Source organism: Gigantopelta aegis, chromosome 10, assembly GCF_016097555.1.
Source record: "Gigantopelta aegis isolate Gae_Host chromosome 10, Gae_host_genome, whole genome shotgun sequence".
Lineage (NCBI taxonomy): Eukaryota > Metazoa > Mollusca > Gastropoda > Neomphalida > Peltospiridae > Gigantopelta > Gigantopelta aegis.
Window position 1 is genome coordinate 72,549,673 of NC_054708.1, and position 25,935 is coordinate 72,575,607.

Here is a 25,935-nt window from a genome sequence, read left to right on the forward strand (position 1 = left end):
ATTCAATATGCTGGAATTCCCTGCAGTAATTGCACCAGTCTTCAAACGAACTACCAGGTCGAGCCCTCCGTGAAGTGGGTGCCCCTTCCATGATAGGAATGTCCTTCGTCCTCTGGTCAATGGATGGATTCAAACTGTCCATGACTAGTTACCAATTAATGCAAGGACCTCTTGCGGATCAGCGCTAATTGATAAAGTGGGACTCCTATCTGAAGAATAGTACTCTTGCCCAATATCACATAAGATACGCCTTAACCACACCTTAGCAAGCAATTTATCAGGGTGTATTCCATCAGACAGTAGAGCAAAGTTGGGTTTATTGTGTCTTGGTCGACTTTTGATAATATCTGCTCCTACTTTTAAGGTGTAACATCCCAACTGCTGATTTAGTTCAACAATGTACTGATTCACCTGTCTGACTTAAGCTTCCACTTCTGTGTCGTGGTCTGCAAATGTCTCTGGATGTGGGTGTTTCAAAAATGTGTTGTACAGTGATACAGAGTAGAGAGGTCAGCCAATAAATTTTATATAATTTCCACTAGATATTACAATGTCTCTTGCCCTTTCGTACTGGGATCTGATAGCAAGTGGTGTACTTTCATCCCAATTTCTGATTGTAATAAATGAATGGTAGATCTTTTTGGTCGCCCCCTCATACCACAGTATCGAGGTAAACCATTTGTTAGTTGGTGTTCTCTACTGATATAGTAACTAATAAAACTGCCAAAAAAACAGGTACACTTTCAAACTTTCGAATTAGTTTATCATCAAGCAATAATTCAACATGGGTTCAAACAATTTGAGGAAATTTTTTTTAAATTCCTAGTTGTTTTGCCATTCATTGCAGTAATCGTAAGACGTACATGTAAGCTATGAAAAGGAGCTGAATCAAATTCGTAAGTTAATCTAACTTTGTAACAATCGAGCTCAGAATAAAGGGAGTACATGTGTTTCCTCCAGTTATTTAAACATCAAAGCTGTTAATTAATCCCTTAATTGGTATTTGTTAACTGCACAACAATGACACTGGAGCATGCACACATGTAATTAGCTCTGCATACTCAATCACGTTGTCGGCTGAGTGGGTCTTCAAAGTATAAGTAATGCAGTAGTGATTGAAGTTGGTGTGACTTTGCATTAAAGGAACACAATGGGACTGGATAATTTCGTCCGGTGCAGTTTAGAGGGGTTTCCAGTTTAGATGGGTAAATTTTAGTGTTAAAAGATACGCAAATCAAGGGACTGTAAATCGTCCAGTTTTGAGGGAATTCCAGTCTTGCTAAGTAATTGGAAGTAATTGTCTATAAATTTATTTTGCTCATGAAGTTATTTATATGTTCTACAGAGTTACGAGATAAAATCAGTTTAAAAATATAAAAAATTGCATCAATAAGAGTAACTTTAAAAAACCCAGTTTAACCAGAAACATTAATTGTACATATAACATCACATATAACTGTATTTGTGTGTTTGGTGCCCCGAATATTCGAGTGTATTATTACATTATTAATTCCCTTGTACTAGCTTTTTTGCAACTGTATTTATAGACAGAAATGTAAGGAAAACATGTACCAATTTCAGATTATCATGAAATATAATAATGTGATTGACTTTTACCAGTTAAAAGCCATGATGCAACCTTTCCTGCAACTGTTTGAGAAACTTGGCGACACAATGCTGAGTTCGTTTCTATCTAAAGATGAAGAGCCGATAAGTATTCAGTCTGACCATGCCGCCATGGCGACCAAGTGGAGCGATACTGGCGTCGAGGATATCTTCCTGTCGGAGCATGTGTTGGCAGATGAGAACGTCCGTGGTACTTTCGCTATGCCCATGGCCAGCACATTTTCCAAGTACAACAAGGAGAACAACTCGTCAGTGCAATCTGTCGATGTTCAGGTACATCTCTATTGATTTAAGGATTGTCTGTTATTTCTTTTATGTTATCGGGGTATGAAAATAAAAATCATCTGTAAACTGTAAACCATTCTCACATAAGTTTGTGGATGAGTTTTTTTGTTTATACCCAGATGAACGTTAAAGAAATACCAGACAATACCTATGATTAAATTTCAAACATACTTATCTTTTTTCCTTTTTTTTATTTATTCACAGATACCCTGTTACAATCCAGGGTAAAAGGGACAGGTGGTCTACATGACCCAGGAATGATGTGTTTCTTAAAACTAATAACAATTTCAAGTAACCTGAAATTTAGACAGTATTTGTATATTAAATAGTAGAATCAAACATACTTGCTAATAATAACACTAAAATTTCATATTTTATTTGAATTATGTTTTGGTTGTTCATCAATAATGCTCAGTAAGACAAACTACCACTATAAGGTGACACCATCAGATGTGACGTTCCCTGACAACGTTATTTGAATTATGTTTTGGTTGTTCATCAATAATGCTCAGTAAGACAAACTACCACTATAAGGTGACACCATCAGATGTGATGTTCCCTGACAACGTTATTTTAATTATGTTTTGGTTGTTCATCAATAATGCTCAGTAAGACAAACTACCACTATAAGGTGACACCATCAGATGTGATGTTCCCTGACAACGTTATTTGAATTATGTTTTGGTTGTTCATCAATAATGCTCAGTAAGACAAACTACCACTATAAGGTGACACCATCAAATGTGACGTTCCCTGACAACGTTATTTGAATTATGTTTTGGTTGTTCATCAATAATGCTCAGTAAGACAAACTACCACTATAAGGTGACACCATCAGATGTGACGTTCCCTGACAACATTATTTTAATTATGTTTTGGTTGTTTATCAATAATGCTCAGTAAGACAAACTACCACTATAAGGTAACACCATCAGATGTGACGTTCCCTGACAACGTAATTTTTACGTTCATTGAGAAATGAACAAAAACTCGCATTGCCACGGATGGACCAATTTGTTTGTTTTGTTTAACTAGAACACTTAATCATCGGCTATTGGATGTCAAATATTTTGTAATTCTGACATATAGTCTTAGAGAGGAAACCTGCTACATTTTTCCATTAGTAGCAAGGGATCTTTTATACGAGTGGGGTTTTTTTCATGAAAAGTAGTAAAATTCTCATGGAGTGTTTTTTGCATAAAAGTGGCGAATACAGCCCATATTCTCTAAATAGTGGTTCTTACAACTTTTCAGGTTGATTCCAAGAAGATTTGATTTGTGATAATTTTTCCAAGTTTATAATACAGTGAAACCTGTCTAAAGCAGACCCTGAAGAAACTGGAATCCTGTTAAAACTGGCCAAGTTTCGTGGTTTTGAATTTTCTATATTTGAAAATATGACATTCTAAACACTGGATCCTGTCTAAATTGGATAAATATTGGTCACTGAAGTTAATCCGGTTTAGACAGATTTCACTGTAGATATTTATTTTTAAAATGTTTGATCTGACAGAATGTGATATATTATTTTGATGACTTGTCTTTGTCGGCCAATATATCCAGTGTTGTTTTGTGTTACTGATTCCATTAATGTTATTTCCCTCAGATGCAGATTATAGAGAATAACCCATATATTTGGGCAGTATCTGAAGCAAGAACCAATTTACCAGTGATGCAGATTTTGATCAAAGATCGAGGGAAGAAAGAGACACTTAGCCTGTCAAAGCTGTCAATTCCTGCAGATATTTTCATATCAGTAAACAGTAGGTGTAGACTATTCTTATATATGGCATATTAAGACATTTTAATTGTTAAATCAAAGATCTTAAAATAAAGAAAGCAGAATTTGTCTTTTTACATGTTTTATTCATACATGTACTTCTTTATGAAGACATGCAGAACAAAAAAAATAGAAATGTTATGAACTGTCCATATAATTCTCTTACAAGTAATTAACTATCTTAAAAATGAACATAGTTTCACAGATGTTAGAAGAAAAAAAACCCACCCTTATTTGAATCACTGTAACATAAATTATTAATAAAAAGAAATTAGTGGAAAATAGTTAATTTTTATTCCACAGATGGGCGTAATTAACTGCGCTTCTTCACTCCCCTCAGTTTAATCTAAGGGGTGCAAACTACCACTCCCTTACTTTAAAGAAATGTTCCCAGCTGCGGTTTTACAGTTTTGATTTTTCATATTCACTTCACACTTCATATCAATATGACACTTAATCTTGTTCAGGGGAGTGATTCCTTGTCTTAAACTGTATCCTAACTGGCTGTGTGCGACGCGAGCGACACGACACTATTTATATCCTAACTGGCTGTGTGCGACGCGAGCGACACGACACTATTTATATCCTAACTGGCTGTGTGCGACGCGAGCGACACGACACTATTTATATCCTAACTGGCTGTGTGCGACGCGAGCGACACGACACTATTTATATCCTAACTGGCTGTGTGCGACGCGAGCGACACGACACTATTTATATCCTAACTGGCTGTGTGCGACGCGAGCGACACGACACTATTTATATCCTAACTGGCTGTGTGCGACGCGAGCGACACGACACTATTTATATCCTAACTGGCTGTGTGCGACGCGAGCGACACGACACTATTTATATCCTAACTGGCTGTGTGCGACGCGAGCGACACGACACTATTTATATCCTAACTGGCTGTGTGCGACGCGAGCGACACGACACTATTTATATCCTAACCAGACACGACCATAATGAGAGTCTTCTTTTTAAAATTGATATCAACAGTTGAAACCGTCAAGTAAAAGTTGTTTGATTAGTTTGTCGATCGTGTCGCTCAACAAAAAATAGAAAGAATTCCTATTGATATTTTATCTTGCGCTCGATGACATGAATCTGTCGTGCGTACGCATGCGGTTAGGATGCAGCAATTGAAATCAATGGTTTTTAAAAAAAAATCACTCGCGTCCGGTTAGGATGCAGCTTTAGAGAGTGACATTTTGAGGAGTGCTTTTTTTCACTCCTGGATTTTTCAGACGTGAATGTTCAATTCTGTATCTGAAGTTGCAGATATAATTAAAGTTTGTTTTGTTTAACAACACTACCAGATGGCTACTGGATGTTATACCGTCTTCAGAGAAAACATTCTACAAATTCTATTGGTAGTAAGAAATATTTTTATGTGCACTTTCCCACAGACAGAACAGCACATACCATGGCCATTGACATATCAGTTGTGGGGAACTGGTCAGAACGTGAAGAAAGCCAATAAGATCCACTGAGGAGATTCAATCCTCAAATCAAAGCAAATCAGGCGAGGGCTCTGATTAAGCTAACTAGATCCCACTCCCTAGGTTACTGGGATTGCACCAGACACATTGATCAATAATTTAAACAGTATAACATTCATTTGTTTCATCTGTGTATGAACAAACATGTATCAGCACCGAACAATTAGCAAAATAAAACACACTGATGAGAACAATCATCTACCACTAATTTCTGAAATTCGTGGGAATCCATTTGCTTGTATGCTCTGATAATTCATTTAAATATATTCATCTTATAAAACATTTTCTCTCTTTTTTGTCTTTTTTTCAGTATCCAACCTTTTGGAAAACGACCAAGTATACACTTTGCATGCATCATATGCCAATCAGAAAGTGTTATCGTCAAATGCCATGCAGTTGGCCATTCCACCAGTTGTAGGGAAAACTAATATTTTAAGGATTTTCCCAAAGCAGACATCATTGAAACTGCAGGTGTTTTTGGGAACTAGGGACGTCGAAGTTAACCTGGAAAATATTAAACAGAATGGATACAGCTGGCCCATCACAGATAAAGCCTTGTTGACCTACAAGCTGCTAACACAGGACCCAGAGCTTCTGTTCTTGACAGAAGATGTTCTGGGAGTGAACCAAACCAATTTTACTGTTGGTGTCCGAGTTAAGGTGATTTGCTGTCTACAGTCTAGATCACATTAGATAACACAACTCGGCTGGATGGTCGCTTCGCGTTGTGAGTCACGACCCGTTCACACTATACAACAGGTGTCATCTGCAACCTAACGTGTTTGGTCATGTCAAATGCTGTTGGACCAACTACAAATTAGTCACAGACGATTGGGTTTTTTTAATACACACCACATGGCGCGACTTAACTTGACAGTTGCGTTGCGTCATGTATGTATACACAACATCACATACATTGTTTTCGCTTCCTATTTATTGCATGAGTTTATTTTGTGCAAGAATATATAGCACAGGTTGAATGGTATGTTCTTTCGCAAAATAAATGAGTACAATAAATAGGAAGTGAAAACAACTTATGTGAAGTTCTGTATTTATTACATACCTTCTTTTATGTTTTACAAAAACTATTTTTAATTTAACGTCATAACACCACTTTGTTAAATCTATGATCAAAACTCCTTGCATGGATTTACTTAACATTAAGAATCATACTCTGTGGCAGCCTTGTGTAATGTTTCAAATACAATGTGACGTCATTTGTAAATCATATATGACGTCAGTAAGTAAAGCGCTCTAACTGCAATAAAAAGAAAAAAGGGAATTCCCCATTTAAAAGTTCCGGTCCATATCGCACATATGTGTGATACAAAATGTAATTTATGACACTGTTTGAAAATATAATTATCCCTATATTGCCCATTGAATAGGTATGTAATAAAATATGATCTAGGCTTTGAGGGTCGGATGTAACTTGGTGGTAGAGCTCTTGCCTGAGGTGCAGTTGGCTGTAGGATCGATCACCCATCCTAACCAATGCCCCATCACTGGAACATCAAAAGCCATGGTTTGTACTCTCCTGTCTATGGGAAAGTGCACATAAAAGATCCCTTAATACTGTTATTTTCGGTAGGAGCAGCTAAAGTGGCAGTGGGACTAAAAGAACAAAAGACTGACACAAAAACTGTTAATGGAAAGGACAGAAATGTTTTAACCACACCTCTAAACATTTTAAACTATGGCCATTTGGTATCTAACATATATGGCTACTTGGTATGTAACATATATGGCTATTTGGTATGTAACATATATGGCTATTTCAACATGTTGATTGAGAGAAGAGACTATGAAAACTGCTGCTGCTTCTACTCATAAGAATTGACAGGCGGGACGTAGCCCAGTTGTAAAGCGTTCGCTTGATGCACAGTCAGTTTGGGATCAATCCCTGCCAGTGGGCCTATACTGGGCTATTTCGCACTCCATTCAGTGCACCACGACTGGTACATCAAAGGCTGTGTTATGTGCTATCCTGTCTATAGGATGGTGGATATAAAATATCCCTTGCTGCTAATCGAATGTGGGTTTCCTCTCTCAACATCTGTGTGGTCCTTAACCATATGTCCTATGTCATTTAACCGTAAATAAAATGTGTTTAGTGCGTCATCAAATAAAAAAATGTCCTTCCTTCTACTGATAAAGCAGCAAGGTATTTTTGTATGCACTTCCCCGTAGACAGGAGAATACATACAGTGGTCTTTGATGTACCATTCATGGAAGATTGGCTGGAACAGAGAAAGAAAAGCTGAGTCAATTGTTTTCTTATATACTTTAAGAGTGAGGGGTGGTAGTGTTTATATCCTGGTGTACATGTTGATTAAAACACTGCTGCATGTAGCCTGTTTTAGCCACATCAGGTATGGGGAGGGTTTCAGGGTATAGCACCCTCCTCTTCCAAATTAAACAAACAAACAATTTCAATGTATTTTCCAGGGGAGCATGACTTGATCCCCCACCCCACTATAACCTTCACTCGTCATGATCTAGATCCCTCCTTGCATAAATCCCTGAACATGTCATTTGATTTGGAGATACATAAACCCTTTTAATACTTATTGATCATTTTAAATAATTTTTACAAAATATTATTATTGTTGTTATTATTATTGTTTGAAATGACTTTTTATTTTTCAACCAGTCTGGCCAAAATATTGAACACCAAGATGGTGAAACGGGCACAGTTGCAATTGAGTTTGGCGTTCAGACATTCACTGCTGAATGTTTCTACTGGAATGAGAAGGTAGACGACTGGCGACAAGATGGCTGCATGGTTAGTAATACGAGGTATTCGCCACAGAGGTGGTACACTCTGTCACGAGTGAATTAAGCGGGGTTCTCATTATGCGACACCGATATTCTAAACAAGAAAGTGCATTAAATATACAGTAGTAGTCATTAAAAAGGCTTTACTCTAGTTGGAAGCATTTGACAATAGCAGCAGTCTCTTAAGTAAGTATCTGAGTTTTTACAACAGAGGCACCCTCTGTCACAAATAGATTTAGGGCTATTCAGGTATTCAGCATAGAGCCACACAATATATACCCTCAGGTGGAATAGCCCTGTCCCACATGGACACACATGAAGGATTCTTTTAGTCTTTACATATTATGTTACTCTTATATATGCATATTAGTCCCTTATCAATCCAACTTGAGGAGACTATAGCTTTCACTGTTGTCCTGTCTGTCTGTCCGTCCGTCTGTCTGTCTCACAATTTTATTTAACATGTTTTTGTCTCAATACCTCAAGATATTGAGCTGAGTACAGTTACAGATCAATTTACCCATTTTTCATGGCTCTTGAACTTGGGAGATTCTGAAATTGTTGTACCTGCTAGGAGACATGTATTGCTTTAGCAGTCAGAATGCTCGTTGTACTTGACATCGAAACTCCCACTCCCCCTAGATATACTTTAAAGGGGCATCTCCAAATGTTGTTGTGATATATATACAGAACAGAGCTCCTCACAAGATGTGAACGGGCCTGGCCTCGGTGCTGGAGTGTTTGAACTATCAGTTTTAAGACCGATAGCTACTGGGTTCTCATACCAATATAGTAATACCTGAGTGCATTCCTAGCTCAGTGGGGAAGGGACGTAGCCCAGTAGTAAAGCGTTCACTTGATGCGTGGTCGGTCCAGGATCGATCCCCGTCGGTGGACCCATTGGGCTATTTCTTGTTCCAGCCAGTATTCCACAACTGGTGTAACAAAGGATGTGGTATGTACTATCCTGTCTGGGATGGTGCATATAAAAGATCCCTTGCTGCTAATTGAAAAGAGTAGCCCATAAAGTGGTGACAGCGGGTTTCCTCTTTCAATATCTGTGTGGTTGTTAATCATGTGTCTGATGCCATATAACTGTAAATGAAATGTGTTGAGTGCATCGTGGGAAGGTGTAATATCACTACACTGTCTTATCTTAAGCCACAACAACTGACTTCCGACTTCAACAGTTTACAATGTTAGTCTGTATTCTTTTTATTTCCTGGTAGTCATTACAAAGAAGAATGGTAGCCACCAATTTCTATATGGACAAAAACATATTTAAGGTACCAAATAACATTACAGTTTGTTTCTCACAAACACGTTTTCAGTTTTGTAACTGGTTTTAGCATTTAAAAAAAAAAATGGCATAAAATAATTTTCACAAAGTATACTAGATGTTGTTGTTTTTTTAATTCGTAATAATAATAAATGACCCATATATAATTATGCCCAGGACAGTGTCATTAAACCATAATTGGATATAAATGTTTTTTAAATGAAACTTCTTTTCTTTTATACTTTTATTTTTTTATTTTTTTTGAAACAGGTCAGCCCTTTTACGACTCTAAAAACTCTGCACTGCTGGTGTGACCACCTGACAGCGTTTACCGGTGGAGTGTTTATCATACCCAACACGGTGGACCCAGTTGAAGATATTTATCTCTTCCTGACATTCTTTGATAACCCCATTGTTGTAACAATGATTGTAGGTGTTTGGATTCTGTATTTTATGATACTTTATTGGGCACACAAAGTTGATCATGAAGATTTGCAAAAGGTGAGTTAAAATGACAGACCCTAGTTTATTACATACCTATTCAATCTTACTATAGTGATAAAGACATTTTTAAACCGTGTGATAAATTTATCTTGTATCGCACATATATGCGATCTGGACCGGAACTTTTAATTGGGGAATTCTCTTTTTATTTTTACTGCAGTTAGTGCCTTTTATTTATTGACGTCATATATGATTTACAAATTACGTCACATCATATTTGAAACAGTACACAAGGCTGGCGCAGAGTTTGATTCTTAACATTAAAAAAATCCATGAAAGGAATTTTGATCTTAGATTTAACAAAGTGTTGTTATGACATTAAATTAAAAACCGTTTTTGTAAAACATGAAAGAATGTATATGTAATAAATACAGAACTTCATATATGTTGTATTCGCTTCTTATTTATTGCACTCATTTATTTTGCGAAAGAACATACAACATACTAGACCACTATACGGTCTTGTGGTATATATTCTTGCGCAAAATAAACTTGTGCAATAAATAGGAAGTGAAAACAACGTATGTGAAGTTCTATATGTAATACATGTATTTACTGGTAATAGTTTACTGTTAGAACTGTTTTAGATCAGTGAAATTAGAGATTAATTTTACATTTATTGTTTTGATATACCTCTGAGATCTGGGCTGAGTTCAGCAAGACTGAGCAGAAAAACGTCCACTCGACTGGTTTATGCGCTTCACGATAAACCAAATGGCCACATCACGAACCAGTCAGATAGTTTGCGAACATTAGCAAAAGTTTGCTGGCTGAACATGTGGCAGCTCTAGTGTATTTTTTTTAGGGTGTTTCCCCATTTTAGTGTCACTGACTCTTAATTTCACTCTATTACAACTTTATCCAGTTAACTACTTTATTGTAACTTAGTGTACATTTTCACAAGTTGAAACTGTGGTATCCAACTTTAATACATGCACAAGTTTATATTCTGCTTTTTGTTGAAAACATCCAAATGATTTTTGATTTCTTAATAATCTTATATTTGGGAAAGCCTGCTCAACAAGATATTGGGTGCAAAAGCTAAAGGAGTATAACAGGTGAAAATAGGTGCCTCTTAATGCCCAAGGCTAAAACCAGTGGAAAATGGTGGGTACATGTATGTACATGTATGTGGCACAGATGGTCATAAGAGACAAGCACCTGTTGTGGTTGGAGAGTAAAAGAATGGGATGTGAAAGTGTGCAGCAAAAGATATTGGAAGTGAAAGACGGGGGGAGCTGCCAGATCGGGAAGGTATAAAATATAAATTAAAGGCATGAAAGAAAAGGCAGTAGTGGAATAAAATAAATATTGTGTGCAAATATTTGAGCTAATTAATAAAATTAAAGATCTGGGGAAATATTTGTATCATTTGATATTAAGATAATTCCTCTTCCTAGAATTTGTTCAATATGATAAGATGATTGAGATTGTAGCTTCAAATGGGTATGTAATAACAATACAACACTAATAGACCATAAAACTGGGTTTTTTTAATATGTGTTCTTCAGATTAGTAAATATATGGTTTAAAATTTGGGGGAAATGTGAGTGAAATGGGTACATATTGCAATGTACTGTTATTTTGCATTCACACTTATGTTTCTCACTCCAGCCAGTGTACCACGACTGGTATAGCAATGGTGCAAATAAATATCCCTTGCTATCAAAGACTATGTCAGAATTATCATACCAACTGATGATTAATAAATTAATGTGTTCTAATGGTGTCGTTAAACAAAACAAAGAAACAAAAACAAGTGCTACTGTTTTCAGGCTGTCAACTAGTTCAAACTACCAACTGTACTGTTATTTAGCATGCACCACTGTTTTCCAGACTACCAAATGTAGTTATTTTGCATGCACCACTTTTTCAGACTGTCAATTGTGGTTATTTTGTATGTACCATTATTTTCCAGACCTTCACACTACTAAATTATTTTGCATGCACCACTATTTTTCAGACTACATAATATTGTACTGCTATGCTATTTTGCATGCACCACTGTTTTTCAGACTACATGTTGGAACTGTTATTTAGCATGCACCAATGTTTTCCAGACTACCAAATGTAGTTATTTTGCATGCACCACTTTTTCAGACTGTCAATTGTGGTTATTTTGTATGTACCACTATTTTCCAGACCTTCACACTACTAAATTATTTTGCATGCACCACTATTTTTCAGACTACATAATATTGTACTGCTATGCTATTTTGCATGCACCACTGTTTTTCAGACTACATGTTGGAACTGTTATTTTGCATGCACCACTGTTTTTCAGACTACATACTGTACCGTTATTTTGCATGCACCACTGGGTTTTTTTCAGACTATGTACACACTGTACCGTTATTTTCACTTTTCACAGAAGGGCGTCACATTGCTTCACGACAGCAACCCGACCAACCACTACATGTATCTGATCTGCGTGGTGACCGGCTGGTGGCACGAGGCTGGGACCACCTCCAAGGTGTTTGCCTATATCTGTGGCCAGGACGGCATGTCCGACCGACACGCTCTCTACGACAGCGAGAGGCAACTCTTTTCATCGGGCGCAGAGGACTGGTTTCTTCTCAAGACAGCCGACAGTCTGGGAAAGATTCAGTCCGTCGTTTTCTGGCACGACAATAGTGGACACAGGCCATCCTGGTACTCTCGTGGGGTTTTGTGATGTTTTTGAAACGATTAAAGGGACATACCCTAGTTTTTAAACACTAAGGCATATTTTTTACTATTAGAGCCGTTTTTGATAACTGAAATAATACTTTGATTGTATTGTTTATATTATCCATTTCCATACATTCGAAGTGTTTTTGATTATCTTGGTATTTTTAATATCACAAAATGCATTTCTCATATTTTTTTAAAATGCATGTGTGTCTGAGAAGAAACAGTTATGGAGTAGAGTTTTAGTCTATTTTTAGAGGGTATTTCACCATTTCAAAGTCACAGACTCATGTTTCACCCAATTGTAACTTTATCCAAATGTGTTACAGGTTTGTAGATTAACTGGACTTAGTGTTAATTTTCACGGGTTGAAACTAGGGCATGTCCCTTGAATAGCCTCCTATAGGGAACTGATAATTTGTATTAGTTAAAGTTACTGCATAAATTTAAGAGTGTTACGTACATTGTATATGCATGGATATTTGCACACTGTCGATGTTTTGAATGGCAGTCAATAGTCCCGGGTGCAGTAGCACAAGGTTTATAAGCTGTCAGTCAAAATGTTGAAAGTGTGTGTTCCATGTATTCCATGAGAAAGTTTACACAGTTACTGACTTGTATACCTCACCCCTAAGTGACGTTATTTGATGCGATATAAGGACTTTTGGCTTGGTGATAGCTAGGTGGGGTTTAAAAAGTACGGTTATATACATTTATTGCACACTCTTGTCTGTGGGAAAACAACCTCAGCATGGTACAAGTATACCTATAGTGATTATCATGTACATGTAGGTTAACAACCTCAGCATGGTACAAGTATACCTATAGTGATTATCATGTACATGTAGGTTAACAACCCCTGCAATTAAGAAAATGACCACGGCAAATAATTTGCTGTGGGAAAAATAGTGTCCATGGCAGTTTTACTGTTAACATTTTTGCAACCGTGGTTTGTCAGTAAATTTGAATGATGAGTTTGTTCTTTCTTTTGTTTGCCAATATGCTGTAAGATTTATTTATACCAGTGGTGGGATTCGTTGACTGAAAGTGACGTAACAGTTAACATGTAAATGACACTTGCACGATCAAGAACAATGGGGTTGCAAGGGGATGACAATTTATCATATACAGCATAGTTAGTCCACAATGATGTGCCAGTTCAATCTTTATAATATTTTAATTATATTACATCAAAATGTCAGAATATACATTGTATATATAATGCGATATAGAATTAAAAAAAATGTCTTCAATAACGGCATAATTTCTGTTAGGAAATCTGACACCAAGACCAAATGCCCCACTTTAAACCCCAAGTAAATTGGTAAAGTTTGTTTACTTTTTTTTAATTAGGGCACTTGGCACCAGAAAAGGGCATATTTTGCAAGTACGGTATAAATAACAGAGAAATTTTGACTAAACTATCGGAACGATTTCTCTCTCTATATATGTATATCTACAAATATCTCATAATCAGGTTGACCATAACACATCAAGTGACTTGTTGGAGTGTATGTAGAATTGATGACATCATTTACATGATCATGATGGCTGTTGCATAAAAACAAAATGGCTTACCTGAACTTGTTTTTGTGTAACCCATAAATGATTTACGCAAGTATTCAATTCTCAGAGGTCTGCTGTTCCTCGTAGGTAATAATTAAGTCTTGTTATTTTGTCATTCTTTAACAGGTACCTAAAAGAAGTGGTTGTCATGGATCTTCAGACCAATGAGACATGGCACTGTCTGTATGACGACTGGCTCAGTCTCGTCAAAGGACACCAAACAGTCACTGCCGATATCCCGGCCATTGAGAGCAAGACGTTTGCCAGCAGGCATTACTACCAGTTTTCACAGATGTCCAGCCAAAACTTACGCAGTGGACACCTGTGGATCAGCATCTTCTCGAAACCAGCAATCAGCACATTTACGCGTAAACAGCGACTCACGTGCGCCCTATGTCTGCTTGTGTCGACAATGCTGGCCAACATCATGTATCACGGAGTTCCAAGGGACGATCCAGCAGACCAGATTGATTACGGAGATTTTCGCCTGTCGTTGTCCGACTTTCTCATCGGAATGCAGTGTTCCTTGATATTGTTTCCTATCAACATGATCATCGTCTATCTGTTTACATCAGTGAAACCCAGACAAAAAAATGCACCTGTTTGTGGTGCAAAAGTGGAGAAAAGTGATTCAGCTTCGGTATCACCATCTTATTCACTAGGTTCATTAGCTACCAAAAAGCAAGAGTCAAAGGGGAAATGTTTTTTAAATTTGAGGTAATTATGTAGTTAAAGTTAGGTTTTTTTAACTAGACGGCATTGGTTTATTAATCATCAGCTATTGGGTGTCATACATTTGGTAATTTTGACATATAGTCTCTAATTATACTACATGAATATACTACATGAGTGGCTGTTAGATACCATTTATTTGACATCAAGTCTTTTAACAAGTGGAAACAAGTTGGATATCTTTTAAAATGGTATCTAATCAACTGACATCTTACACATCTCAGAAACCAGGGCCTCATTCGACCTTACATAACTATTGTAAATACCAACCATCCGTTGTAAATACCAACCATTATGACTAAAACTTTCTCCTACAATTGCTAGCCTGTTCGATGACGTGACATAGTTAATTACTGTCATCATAAATTATGGGGAAAATTTACATTTGGTACGAAGCAGTTGTAAGTCACTAACATATACTGATAGAAAAAACAAACACAATTTTTTTTTTGGGGTAGTACATATTTAAAATGTTTTATTGATGATTATTTCATTGTGTGAATTTTTAGGTTATGTCTTCATCACTGAATAAATTTCGACAAGTTTTCTTGTGTTATCATAGACTGCGTTTGCATGGATAACGTTGATATGTGAATACTGCTCTATAACTCTCCTTACCATTGACCCAATCAAGTTGTTTATGGTTCTTTGTGGGATTTTATTCCACTTGTGAAGAAGGGCCTGAGTGAACTTGCTAACCCTCCTGTCCAGCTTGTCCCACAAATGCTCGATCGGGTTCAAATCTGGACTGTAGTGTGGCCTATAGAGCACTGGAACATTGCTTTGGTTGAGGAAATTAAGACAAACCCTGGCAACGTGTAGCCTCGCATTATCCTGCTGCAACGTAAGGTTACGCGCATGGATAAGTGTAAGGACGTGATGCCTGATGACCTGATCCCGATATCTTATGGCTGTAAGATTGTCCTGTATGACCACGAGAGGTGTTTTCACGCCATAAGAAATTTCCCCCCAAACCACAACGGACCCACCCACAAATCTGTTGTTTTCCTTAATGTGTCTGAATATGGCTCACCTCAACGTCGATAAACACATTGTCGTCCATCTGACCTATAAAGTAAGAACCGAGACTCGTCAGTGAATAACACATGTCTCCAGTGGGCCAAGTGTCAGGGCTTGAACTTAAGAATTTATCACCCACGGCAGTTAAAAAAACAATTGCCGTCAGTGAAAGGGTCCACTTAAGTTGTTTTTATAAGCGGTGATATCCCCCCTCCAAAAAAAAGAAATTTAAAACGTTTCTAATATTTTATAAAGAATTGCTGCATAAACAAATGACAGTGAGTAAAAATCATCAGTTATGACCAGTTAAATCTTCAGTTGAGGATAAAATATCAGACACCAGTTAGTGGACAGCACTGGACACAAAAGACTGAATGACCGTTCTGATCACGTGACAAATTTTGGTGCCAAATAAGTGTTTTTTCATTCGGAAATTGCCGAAAGGATAAATATAAAATGTTTTCATTGCTAAAATAAAATATAACTTTTATTGTGTGTATCAAACATACACATAGATACACATACATGGGACACAACAGAGGCTGTTAAAAAATAGTGTTAAATTACGTTACGGTCACTGTCATAATTAAGCTACTGAGTTTTTTTGTCATTTGCGCTTTCATACACAACACGTTCGGCTTGTTTCTTTTGATGTCCGGTGTGCAGACTGATCGATGTTTTTCAGTGTAAAAAAAGTGTGCATTTTAAAATAGCGGAACTAGCTGGGTGCTGTAAATTATAACAGGATACCAAAAAATAAAGAGGGGCGCAGAAAAACCAATGGGGCTGCCAAACGTGAAAAGCGACGACATAACACACAAGCGAGGAGGCAAAATGCAGTGAGAATGTATTGTATACAATAACACAGGGTACATGCATGACTAGTTTCATCGAGTGGTACCCATTAACTCCAACCAGGACTCAAACGCCCGTGTTAAATACTGGCAGCTAATGTTCATACACGTTTATACATTTTGCCGTCAGTGAGGTGCTTTACCGACGGCAGTAATTTTTATCTGGTGGCACAGAAGTGCCATCAGTGATGCCCCCGACCGACGGCAATTGCCATTATTGCCGCCATTAAGTTCGAGCCCTGCATATGCACACAGCCATTGCAATCGACATTGATGTTGCCTAGGTGTAAGTTGAGGACCAACATTGGGACGTTGTGGCCTTAAGTTAAACTCCCGCAACCAATTTTTAACTGTTCGTGGACACACTGGGTGACCACAAGTGCCTACAACCTGACTCGCCGTCTCTGTAGCCGTCTGAAATCGGTTATGAAGGTGTGTGAGACACATGCCTCTATCTTGACGTGGCAACATAACATGCAGACGTCCATTCATGGGACAGTCAGCTAATTTTCCTGTGGCTTCAAAACACTCAACTAAACGAACTATTGTCAACTCATGTACCCCAAATTGCTGGGCAACACAACATTCCTATTGCCCCTACATAATTAGAGCAATAGCCCTACCCCTATCAACTTGTAACATTTGTAGGATTTTGCTTTTCAGTCGTGTTGAAATGAAATTTTGTGCACTCGATGTGTACTGTTCAAAACTTCGATTTGGTATGGTGTTCCAGTCCATAGCACATGGCAGTTTCCCGGATGCATGCTTTCTTGACAAATCGGTAAAAAGCATGCAGCTTTGCACATGCTCACGGACCATTTTAGCTGTGTGTCAAATGTTACTACATTTGATATACAGATAAAAAAAGTTATTTTACCAAAACTGAACTTGCGTTTGTTTTTTCCATCAGTATAGATGTCAAATGGCAGTTAGATGATGGTTTGATGATTTTCTTCTTTTTTCAGTTTGCCATGGTATTTCCTTTATGTTGCCTATTTCATAGCAATCACAACCGCACTTATCTGCTCCTACTTTGTGATGCTGTATGGACTCAAGTATGGCTACAACAAAAGTTTATCATGGCTCATTTCGTTCTTCACGTCGTTCTTCCAGAGTGCATTAATCATACAACCTCTAAAAGTTTTCTTTGTGGCTTTTTTGGTGACACTGTTATTAAAACAGCCAGTTGAGTATAAAAGTGGAATGTCAAAGAAAGAATTAGGTAAATTTCACATTCTATTCATGGGCGGATCCAGGAAATATTTTTAGGGGGGGACCAAAAAAGAAGGGCACATTGACTCGTCAAAAGGGCACCTTACTACAAGTTTTGATATTTACAATTAATATGAATTCCTACAGTTCTACGTCATAATATACTAGCAATAATGAAGTAAATTGGCGTCACTCGCGTTAGAACCTCAATGGGGCCCCATTGAGACTCAATAACACAGACACATATCTGCAAGCTTGCGCATGTACACGAAAATCTTGATTTCATTTATCTACAATATAATTATTGTTTACTTAAAAAAAAAAAAATTCTACAAACAAAAAGGGCACTTGGACATTTTGAGGGCACTTGAACAATTTTTGGGGGGGACGCGTCCCCCTGGTCCCCCCCCCCTTGGATCCGCCCATGCTATTTCTGTTTTGTTAGTGGGAAGTTTACTTTCAGAAAATATCTGTCATGTATTGATCAAATTATTTGTTTGAATAATTTAATTAAATATCATAAAGCAAAGGTGGGAAAATACGTACTCCTTTTGGAAGTCTGGCACTGATTCTCAATTTTTGAGACGGATTGTTTTTTCTAATGTATACTTTTTTCTTCTTTTATTTCTGTTTAAAAGATTTTTTGGTTTCTGTTACTGGAATAATTTTGGGTTGTGTTTTTTCGGTGTTTCTCAATGTTATTTTTTGTCTTCATTAATCAACTTCTTCATCCCAAAACATTATAACCAGTTCCATATGTAATACAAATTAAATTTTATTAACTGTATGGTTTAGTTACTGTTTTTTATTTCTCCACCAGTGGTCTACAATAGAAACAATGATTACCGCGTATACACTATTTGTGGCACTTTTTAATTTATCAAAAACAATAAAGTATACTGCATGATGTGAACATTTCTGGTCTTTGGTACATGTATTTCTGTAATAGATAACAAATGGATCCATGTTAAATAATGAACACTTGAGAAACTATCATGGTAAGTAAACAGTCAAATTAGGCACATATGTTCCCACAGGATGTATGTTTACACACAGATGACAAGCACTCAAAACATGCAAATAGATCATCAAAAATGTGCAAGAATATTGGGAACTTTCATGGCTTTTGGGGGGACTGTCCTTTGCTACGGTGTTAGCAACCTGTTCATATTTACGGTAATGGTAGAGAAATGTACAGACAGTCCGAAATGAACTCAGGAACTTGGGGAATCACTGGGCAGACTTTCTGTCAGAAAATAATTTGAGGGTACGCAATAAAACCGATCATAAGTGCCTTTAGGTGGTTATTGGTTTGAAATCTTTTAAAACATGACACTGCATTTCATGTATTTTGACCAGTTTTAAACAGCCATTCTCCAAGATTTTAGGGTATGCATTTTTACCCTTCGTACCCTCTGGCAAAAACCCTTCTGGTATTTCAATAGGTGCTGAGTTTTACTTGTCTTTGTGAATAAAGATTTATCTTATCTTCTTCTCTTTTTTTTCTTTTTTTTTCTTCTTTTTTTTGGTTGCATATTCTGTGAATTCATCTAGATGAAGATGAGGAGTACTTGCACCAGGAAATTCTTAAACGCGAAGGAATCTTTCCTGATGATGACTCCAATCAGATGCACGAGCATTACATGCCGCCATTATCACGGAGCAGTCTTAAAGGAATTCGCAAACGAATCATACTCGAACAACGAACTAGAGAAATTCTGCTGGAAATTATTATGTATTTTACATTTGTTGTCATTGTCTTGATGGTTGTGTTGGGCCACTCCGATGTGACAGAGGCGTTCTATGCGACCAAGGGAATTCATGATATCTTTATTGAGGCAGTTTTTAATGACAATGGTGTGCCCTTTTATGATGTGAGCTTTTAAGTATATATTGATATATTTAACAGATTCATGTAATGAAACTTCCATTTATCACTTACAGCTAAATAATTGTCTATTCTGTGTAATTTACTTATATTTTATTTATTTTTTCATCAGTACTGAATGTTATATAGCACAAATTGTTTATTCAACAGATCAGCTAATATTAAAAACTTTTTGTTCTGTAAAATGACACCACTAGAGCACATTGATTTATTAATCCATCGGCTATTTGATGTCAAAGATTTGGGATTTTTTATTTATTTATAGTCTTAGAGGAAGCCTGCTACATTTTTACATTAACAAGAGATCTTTTATATGCACTTTCCCACAGATAGAACAGCACATACCATGGCCTTGGATATACCAATCATGAGGTTCTACTAAAATTAGGATCATTATTTATTATAACCTGTAACTGAATTTGAGAAATGGTATGGGAAAACCTTGTGCCTAACATGCATATATAAAAATAATGGTTTCCTTAATTTTGTAAAAAAAAAAACCCACCAAAAACATTTATGTCATTGTCTTACTTCTCGGTACGGATTCTGGAATATTATACGGTGTAATAAATGGCTTAGTTAAAATTGAGTCTTAAACTCATTTAATTGATATTATATTTCACCCTACTGAGATAATTATCACATATCGTCAGATTTATTTTGTTGTTTTTGCAGGTGACCAATGCAGAATCAATGCTGGAATATCTGAATTTGACACTTTTGAGTAATCTCATGTCGGACTCTCAAGGCAACGCTCTACACCAGGACTCACATGCATACCTTGTAGGCCGAGCCAGATTGCGCCAAATACGAATACTAAATACAGGTAATAACATAAATTGAATGAAGGAAGGAAATGTTTTTTATTTAAAAACACACTCAACACATTTTTAATTTTACAGTTATATGGTGTCAGACATATGGTTAAGAACCACACAGATATTCATGGGCTACTTTTTTGGTTAGCAGCCAGGGATCTTTTATATGTACCATTCCACAGACAGGATAGTACATACCACAGCCTTTGATATACCAGTCGTGGTGCACTGGCTAAACGAGAAATAGCCCAATTGGCCCACTACATGGGCTACATCCCACCCCCTAAAGTGAATGTGATCATAAATATATATATAAATAAGATAGCACAAATCAATGGCCTTGTGAGTAAAAACAACCTGAAATACATCCACATCACATACAGGGATCAACCCGACAACCCACAGCATCTCCAAAAGGCACTCTGTACAGAAATATGTTCAGCTCTCAAAACAAATTTCATTGCAAATAATGTTAAAATATTTAACGAAATAGAATGTTTGGTATTTCTTGCCAGTGTTTTATTAGTTTAAACAAACGTTTGTGATGTTAAAATCTGAGTGTATATAGCTTAAAGCTTAAAGATAGCAGTAACCAAATAGTATCTCAACAGTTATAAGTTTAAATGGTATATCAAAGGCTGTGTGTTAGCCTGTCTGTTGGAAAGTGCACATAAAAGATCCCTTGCTGCATTAGAAAAAATGTAGCTGGTTTCCTCTGATGACTATATATCAAAATTACTAAATGTTTGACATCCAGTAGCCAATGATTAATGAATCAATGTGCTCTAGTGGTGTTGTTAAACAAACCAAACTTTGTTGTATTAAAATGTTTCATATGGCCAGTTTAATTTGGTTTGAACTGGTATATATTACCAGCTATCTTTGTATGAGGTTCTACTAAAATTAGGATGATAATTTTCGCATAGAACTAGGGTACATTAGTTAGACACTTCCGGTTGTGTCTCAGACTAACTACAGGCCTCGAATTTGCCAAATCAGAGGGCACGGCTATATAACAGCACACATTTAAAGTAAACGTGTGTGAGGAGCTTCATGTTTCCATAATAAAACAACTTTCAGGAGTCGTATTCGAGTGTGATGACCAGTTAGTACCATGCAAAATAGGCAGTGTAAAATAAGGCACAGTGCAAAATAAGGCATGGCCAGTTTGGCATTGAGACTATGTTTGAGGGCATTGAGGCATATGACTAGGGCATTGTGGCAATTTACTGCATGGCTGCCATTAAATTTGAGTGCTGTTGCTGTTTAATGCACTTTCCCTTCTCTTTTTTAACTTAATTTAAAAATGTGGGGCTGTAGTATATATATATATATATATGTTGATTGGAATTTTTTAAATCCATGAATATAAAGTTTAAGTTGTTTGTGCTTAACCTCAAATTGCAAAAATGTACACAGATTTTTTCATTGCATATACCAATAATTGTTTGTTAAATTTACAAGTCATAAACATGTGATAATTTTTTACGTGTGTATTTGAAAAACACACTTCATAATATTAATTAAGTTTCCAGTATTGTCTGGGATTTGCTTTGGTATACTCCCTATAAAAGAGATATGTTACATTAGGGTTGTTTTGTTGTGTGGTGGGGTTTTTTTACAAAAAAATTTAAACAGTATTTTCTATCTATTTTGTTTTTTTAGCATCCTGTGTCATTACTTCTAAAATAGCTTCTAAACTGAAATCAACAAAAGCATGTCTTGAAGCCTTTACGACTGATGCCATGGACACTCAGATTTATGGTAAGAACTGGCGGAACAGAATTAGTGCTAATGAAAGCACGATGTGGACATACCAATCTGGTATTGAGCTGCATACACTTTCAATTATGGGAAAACTTGCCACATACCCTGGTGGTGGCTATGTTCTTCAGTTTCCAAGAAATGCTGTTTTGGCACACGAAGTTTTGGAAGACATGAGAAACACATCATGGATTGATGAATACACTCGTGCCGTGTTCGTGGAATTCACGGTCTTCAACCCAAGTGTACACTTGTTTACGGTAGCGGAACTGATTTTTGAATTTTCAAACACGGGTTTTGTGTATCCCTATCATCAAATCTACACGTCTAACTTCTATCACTATCAAAATGAGTTCGAGACATTTGTTGCTGCTTGCGAGGTCCTCTTTGTATTGTATCTGGTGACTTTTACATACTGGGAAATCGAGAAGATCCGCAAACTGAAATGGGTCAAATACTTCAGTGACTCATGGAATATTGTGGAAGTCATCATTTTAAGTTTATCATACACTATCATCGGCCTCTTCATAAATCGACTGATTATTTGCAGTCATTTGATGAGCAAATTCAGTGACTCCGATTATGAAAAGTTTGTCAGTTTTTATACTCCAGCCTTTTTTGGTGCAGTTCTTAGATATGTTATGGGGGTTTTAAATTTGTTTACGATCATTAAGTTTTTCAAGCTTCTTCGATTTAATGTTCGATTAACTTTATTTGCACAGACAATTAACTATGCCAAAGGAAAGCTTGTAGCATACAGCATTGGTCTTATTGGAATAACGATGGCATTTTCAATGTTTGCTCTTCTTCTCTTTGGATACACTCTCAAAGGATACAGAAATTTCTCATCAACAATGATATCAATGTTCATTTTCATGCTGGGGGAGTCTGATTATTATGGCCTTGCAGAAGGTGATGCCATTCTTGGGCCTGCGTTCTTCTTTTTGTTTTCACTGACATTTCAATTTATATTTATGCAGTATTTTATTACACTTCTTATGGATGCATTTAATAAAACACAGACAGACATAGCCACAATGAAAACAGAGGTGCACATGCTTCAGTACATAATTAGAAAATTTTATCTGCTTTTAATGCTTGATAATCAAAAACCGAATTTAAAGAAAGCAGTATAATTGTTAGTGGTGAAAATATGTTGTTTGGATTTTTGTTGGCTTTTTAAAAAGTTTCTTTTTGTTATGCCATCTTAAATTAAAATATACTGAATAGCTTTTGTGATGAAATATAACACTTCAAATTAGATAGGATTCAATTTGAAACAATTCAGCCAATTTAAAACTCAGTTTTACAATATTGAAATTCGTCTAAATTTTATACATTAATCCTTAGACAAATGGTGTGCATGCTTGTATGTGTTGGTGCATCTGTTTGAGTGTTGGTGTGTCTGTTTGTGTGTTGGTGTGTCTGTTTGTGTGTATGTGTTGGTGTGTCTGTTTGTGTGTATGTGTTGGTGCGTCTGTTTGTGTGTATGTGTTGGTGCATCTGTTTGAGTGTATGTGTTGGTGCGTCTATTTGAGTGTATGTATTGGTGTGTCTGTTTGAGTGTGTGCGTATGTGTTGGTGGGTCTGTTTGAGTATGTGCGTATGTGTTGGTGGGTCTGTTTGAGTGTGTGCGTATGTGTTGGTGTGACTGAATGTGTGTGTATGTGTTGGTGTCTGAGTGTGTGTGTGTATGTGTTGGTGTGTGTTTGAGTGTGTATGTGTTGGTGTGTCTGTTTGAGTGTGTATGTGTTGGTGTGTCTGTTTGTGTGTGTGTTGGTGTGTCTGTTGGAGTATGTATGTGTTGGTGTGCCTGTTGGAGTGTGTGTGTATATGTTGGAGTGTATGTGTTGGTGTGTCTGTTGGAGTGTGTGTATGTCTTGGTGTGTCTGTTTGAGCATGTGTGTTGGTGTGTCTGTTGGAGTGAGTATGTGTTGGTTTGCCTGTTGGAGTGTGTGTGTATGTGTCGGTGTGTCTGTTGGAGTGTGTATGTGTTGGTGTGTCTGTTGGAGTGTGTGTATGTCTTGGTGTGTCTGTTGGAGCATGTGTGTTGGTGTGTCTGTTGGAGTGAGTATGTGTTGGTTTGCCTGTTGGAGTGTGTGTGTATATGTTGGTGTGTCTGTTGGAGTATGTATGTGTTGGTGTGTCTGTTGAGTGTGTCGGTGTCGGTGTGTCTGTTGGAGTGTGTATGTGTTGGTGTGTCTGTTGGAGTGTGTATGTGTTGGTGTGTCCGTTTGAGTGTGTGTATGTCTTGGTGTGTCTGTTTGAGTGTGTATGTGTTGGTGTGTCTGTTTGTGTGTGTGTTGGTGTGTCTGTTGGAGTATGTATGTATTGGTGTGTCTGTTTGTGTGTGTGTTGGTGTGTCTGTTGGAGTATGTATGTGTTGGTGTGCCTGTTGGAGTGTGTGTGTATATGTTGGAGTGTATGTGTTGGTGTGTCTGTTGGAGTGTGTGTATGTCTTGGTGTGTCTGTTTGAGCATGTGTGTTGGTGTGTCTGTTGGAGTGAGTATGTGTTGGTTTGCCTGTTGGAGTGTGTGTGTATGTGTCGGTGTGTCTGTTGGAGTGTGTATGTGTTGGTGTGTCTGTTGGAGTGTGTGTATGTCTTGGTGTGTCTGTTGGAGCATGTGTGTTGGTGTGTCTGTTGGAGTGAGTATGTGTTGGTTTGCCTGTTGGAGTGTGTGTGTATATGTTGGTGTGTCTGTTGGAGTATGTATGTGTTGGTGTGTCTGTTTGAGTGTGTCGGTGTGTCTGTTGGAGTGTGTATGTGTTGGTGTGTCTGTTGGAGTGTGTATGTGTTGGTGTGTCCGTTTGAGTGTGTGTATGTCTTGGTGTGTCTGTTTGAGTGTGTATGTGTTGGTGTGTCTGTTTGTGTGTGTGTTGGTGTGTCTGTTGGAGTATGTATGTATTGGTGTGCCTGTTGGAGTGTGTTTGTATATGTTGGTGCATATGTTGGTGTGTTTGTTTGAGTGTGTGTGTATGTGTCGGTGTGTCTGTTGGAGTGTGTGTATGTCTTGGTGTGTCTGTTGGAGTGAGTATGTGTTGGTTTGCCTGTTGGAGTGTGTGTGTATATGTTGGTGCATCTGTTGGTGTGTTTGTTGGAGTGTGTGTGTATGTGTCGGTGTGTCTGTTGGAGTGTGTGTATGTCTTGGTGTGTCTGTTGGAGCATGTGTGTTGGTGTGTCTGTTGGAGTGAGTATGTGTTGGTTTGCCTGTTGGAGTGAGTATTTGTTGGTTTGCCTGTTGGAGTGTGTGTGTATATGTTGGTGTGTCTGTTGGAGTATGTATGTGTTGGTGTGTCTGTTGGAGTGTGTATGTTGGAGTGTGTATGTGTTGGTGTGTCTGTTGGAGTGTGTATGTGTTGGTGTGTCCGTTTGAGTGTGTGTATGTCTTGGTGTGTCTGTTTGAGGGTCATTCTGTTTCAAATCACCCAATATGTTAAACCCGACCCGTCTCAGGTTTTTATGAAACTTGGTATACTTGTTGATTGGGATCGCACAGCACCAAATTCAACATTTTAGGCCAATCGGACCAGTGGTGTGGGAGATATGGCCCCCCAAATTTTGAGATTTTTTGGCCAAAACTACCTTTCTTGAAATTTAATCTCCCATATGTTAACTAAAACATATAAAAGTTTCAGAGGTGTAATATTCTTTGTTTA

The 25,935-nt window shown here is 37.3% G+C and overlaps 1 protein-coding gene across 1 annotated transcript in view; it reads left to right on the forward strand.

The window, feature by feature from the left end:
- The window catches only part of LOC121383791 (polycystic kidney disease and receptor for egg jelly-related protein-like), a 63,292-nt gene extending 39,450 nt beyond the window's left edge, over positions 1 to 23,842 (forward strand). The window contains exons 13-23 of the mRNA XM_041513888.1: positions 1,621 to 1,899; positions 3,518 to 3,674; positions 5,504 to 5,853; positions 7,847 to 7,978; positions 9,521 to 9,751; positions 12,126 to 12,406; positions 14,117 to 14,707; positions 17,562 to 17,818; positions 19,363 to 19,682; positions 20,372 to 20,522; positions 22,180 to 23,842. Coding sequence (XP_041369822.1) covers positions 1,621 to 1,899; positions 3,518 to 3,674; positions 5,504 to 5,853; positions 7,847 to 7,978; positions 9,521 to 9,751; positions 12,126 to 12,406; positions 14,117 to 14,707; positions 17,562 to 17,818; positions 19,363 to 19,682; positions 20,372 to 20,522; positions 22,180 to 23,414 — 3,984 coding nt within the window. The 3' untranslated portion in view covers positions 23,415 to 23,842. The remainder of the gene's footprint in view (positions 1 to 1,620; positions 1,900 to 3,517; positions 3,675 to 5,503; positions 5,854 to 7,846; positions 7,979 to 9,520; positions 9,752 to 12,125; positions 12,407 to 14,116; positions 14,708 to 17,561; positions 17,819 to 19,362; positions 19,683 to 20,371; positions 20,523 to 22,179) is intronic.
- Positions 23,843 to 25,935: the final 2,093 nt, after the last annotated feature.